Source organism: Sminthopsis crassicaudata, chromosome 6 (assembly GCF_048593235.1).
Source record: "Sminthopsis crassicaudata isolate SCR6 chromosome 6, ASM4859323v1, whole genome shotgun sequence".
NCBI classification, from domain to species: domain Eukaryota; kingdom Metazoa; phylum Chordata; class Mammalia; order Dasyuromorphia; family Dasyuridae; genus Sminthopsis; species Sminthopsis crassicaudata.
Genome location: NC_133622.1, coordinates 237071317 through 237073604, shown reverse-complemented (window position 1 = coordinate 237073604; position 2288 = coordinate 237071317). Strand labels below are relative to the sequence as shown.

Below are 2288 nucleotides of genomic sequence, written 5' to 3'. Positions count from 1 at the left end.
ATGAGCTCTCAAAAAGATAGTCTGGCCATTGTCTACTTGACCATGCTTTTCTTTGGAGTTCTGGGCAACATGTCTCTTCTTTATCTACACATTCACAAGTTCATCACTGCTCACAGGAAAAGACTCATCAGCCTGATCATCATAAATATGGCCTTTGCCCATGTCTTAATGATTCTTTGTAGGGGCTTCTCTACAATAATAACCAATTGGAAATGGTTATCTTTCCTAGATGAAACAATGGGTAAAATCTTAATTTATCTCATAAGAGTGACCCGAGGCCTTTCTCTTTGCAGCACCTGCCTCCTGAGTGTCATCCAGGCCATCACTATCAGCCCCAGCAGCCTTAAGTGGGCACAACTTAAAACTAGAACCCAAAAGTGTATTCCTTCCTGCTGTATGCTCAGCTGGATTTTCAATCTTTTTGATATTGCTGCACCTATGAATTATAGTAGTCCAAGAAACAGAAGTAATGAAAGGTGGAGGATTGGGCATATTTCTTTTGACTTACAAGCCATGAATATTATAAAAACCTTAATTTGTCAGTCAGTTGTTGATACTCTGTTTGTGGGTCTCATGGTTGGTTCAAGTGGCTATATGGTATTTATCTTGCACACACACAACCAGAGAGTCCAACACATTCACAGCATCAACTCCTCCCTCAGAGCATCCCCTGAGACTAGAGCCACCAAAGCTATCTTGATGCTGGTGGTCACATTTCTTTGCTTTAATTCAGTCAGTTCTCCTTTTGTTATTTACATAGCTTCTGCAGCAGAAACCAGCCACTGGGTATTACGTTTCACAGTTGCACTTTCCATGTTTTATCCAATAATCAGCCCTATTGTGCTGATCACCACTGACACTCAGAAGCCCAGGTCTTTTGCTTCTCTCTTATGTTTAAAGAATTCTTCTCAAGAAGGACTCTCCAGTTAAAAAATGTTAGGGAAAAGGAGAAAAATCAGCATAAATTAGGGTAAGATTAATAACTCAAACCATATCATAAAATTTACTCAAAATGGATAAGTAACCTGAATGTAAAGACCCAAATCATCATAATACAGCAGGATAAGAGGAGAATTGATGATTCACAACAAAAAATCAAATTTGTCATGAAATATATAAAAATAATAATAATATAATAATAATCCCATAACTCTTATTCTCCTTGCATAAAGTGAAAGATTATAAAGAAAGGGACAAATGAAAAATAATACTTCCCCTTCCCATATAAAATTGGATTCCCTACTCTTAGGCATATACCCCAATGAGACCAATGTTCAAAAAAGCCTGACATACTTCAGATTATTTATAACAATATTTCTGATTGAAGCAAAGAATGGAAACAAAGTCAGTTCCCAGCTACTTGAAAAGATCTTTTAAAAAGTGTGGCATGTAAATGTAATGAAATAAATACGGAATACATATTAAAACAATAAATGGATATTTAAATATTATGCAGATTACTATAATGGAAAAAAGTCAAGAATATAATAAATGCACAGAAAAATGGAAATACATAGGTGGAATTATGGAAAGTGAAGTAAGTAGAATCAGGAGTCAAAGTGACCATAAATATGTAAATAAAAAATAGTATCTAAACACTTGAAAAAAGTTATATGAAATGATAATCACCAAGGCTATTCATAAGGCAGAAACTCAAGGTATTTCCCTCTGCTCCTTTTTTTAATATTTATTTAAAGGTAAATATAAAATAATAAAAAATATAGACATCCAGAAAAAGAAAAAAAAAACACATTTTCATGTGCCTACCAGACTATCAGAGGATTGAAAATATGTAAAAATAAATTTTCATTTCAAGAAATCATATATAATAGAAGACATTATATTTATGACACACCACCAATTCTTTGCTTCTTTGTAGGATGTTTTCATTTTGTTATGCAATTTTTTTCTTTATCTTTACTCATCTTTCACCCTCTCCCACTCCCACACCAAGCGGGCTACTGTTAAGCATAGATATAATGATATTATACATATATATATATATACATATATATATATATAAATATATATATACGTATATGTATATATGTTCACCCCCACACCCAGGTACATATATCTATACACACATGTCATATCTATATGCATATACATATATACATGCACATTTATGTACATGTAAACATGCATCTAAAACAATATTACCATGGTTGACATATAATGTTGATTTCTGACTTGATTGAATTTTTAAGTCTGACTTTGATAGAGGTCAATGATTACAAGTGCTCCTTTGTTCCTTTAACAAATTCAACTTCTAATTTTTGTTATCG

General features: G+C 33.0%; 1 protein-coding gene across 1 annotated transcript; it reads left to right on the top strand.

The window, feature by feature from the left end:
• Positions 1 to 974, top strand: LOC141547366 (vomeronasal type-1 receptor 4-like). Its single transcript, XM_074275810.1, is given in 2 exon segments — positions 1 to 871; positions 874 to 974. Coding segments are annotated over 2 exon segments (972 nt in total).
• The last annotated feature ends 1314 nt before the right edge of the window (positions 975 to 2288 follow it).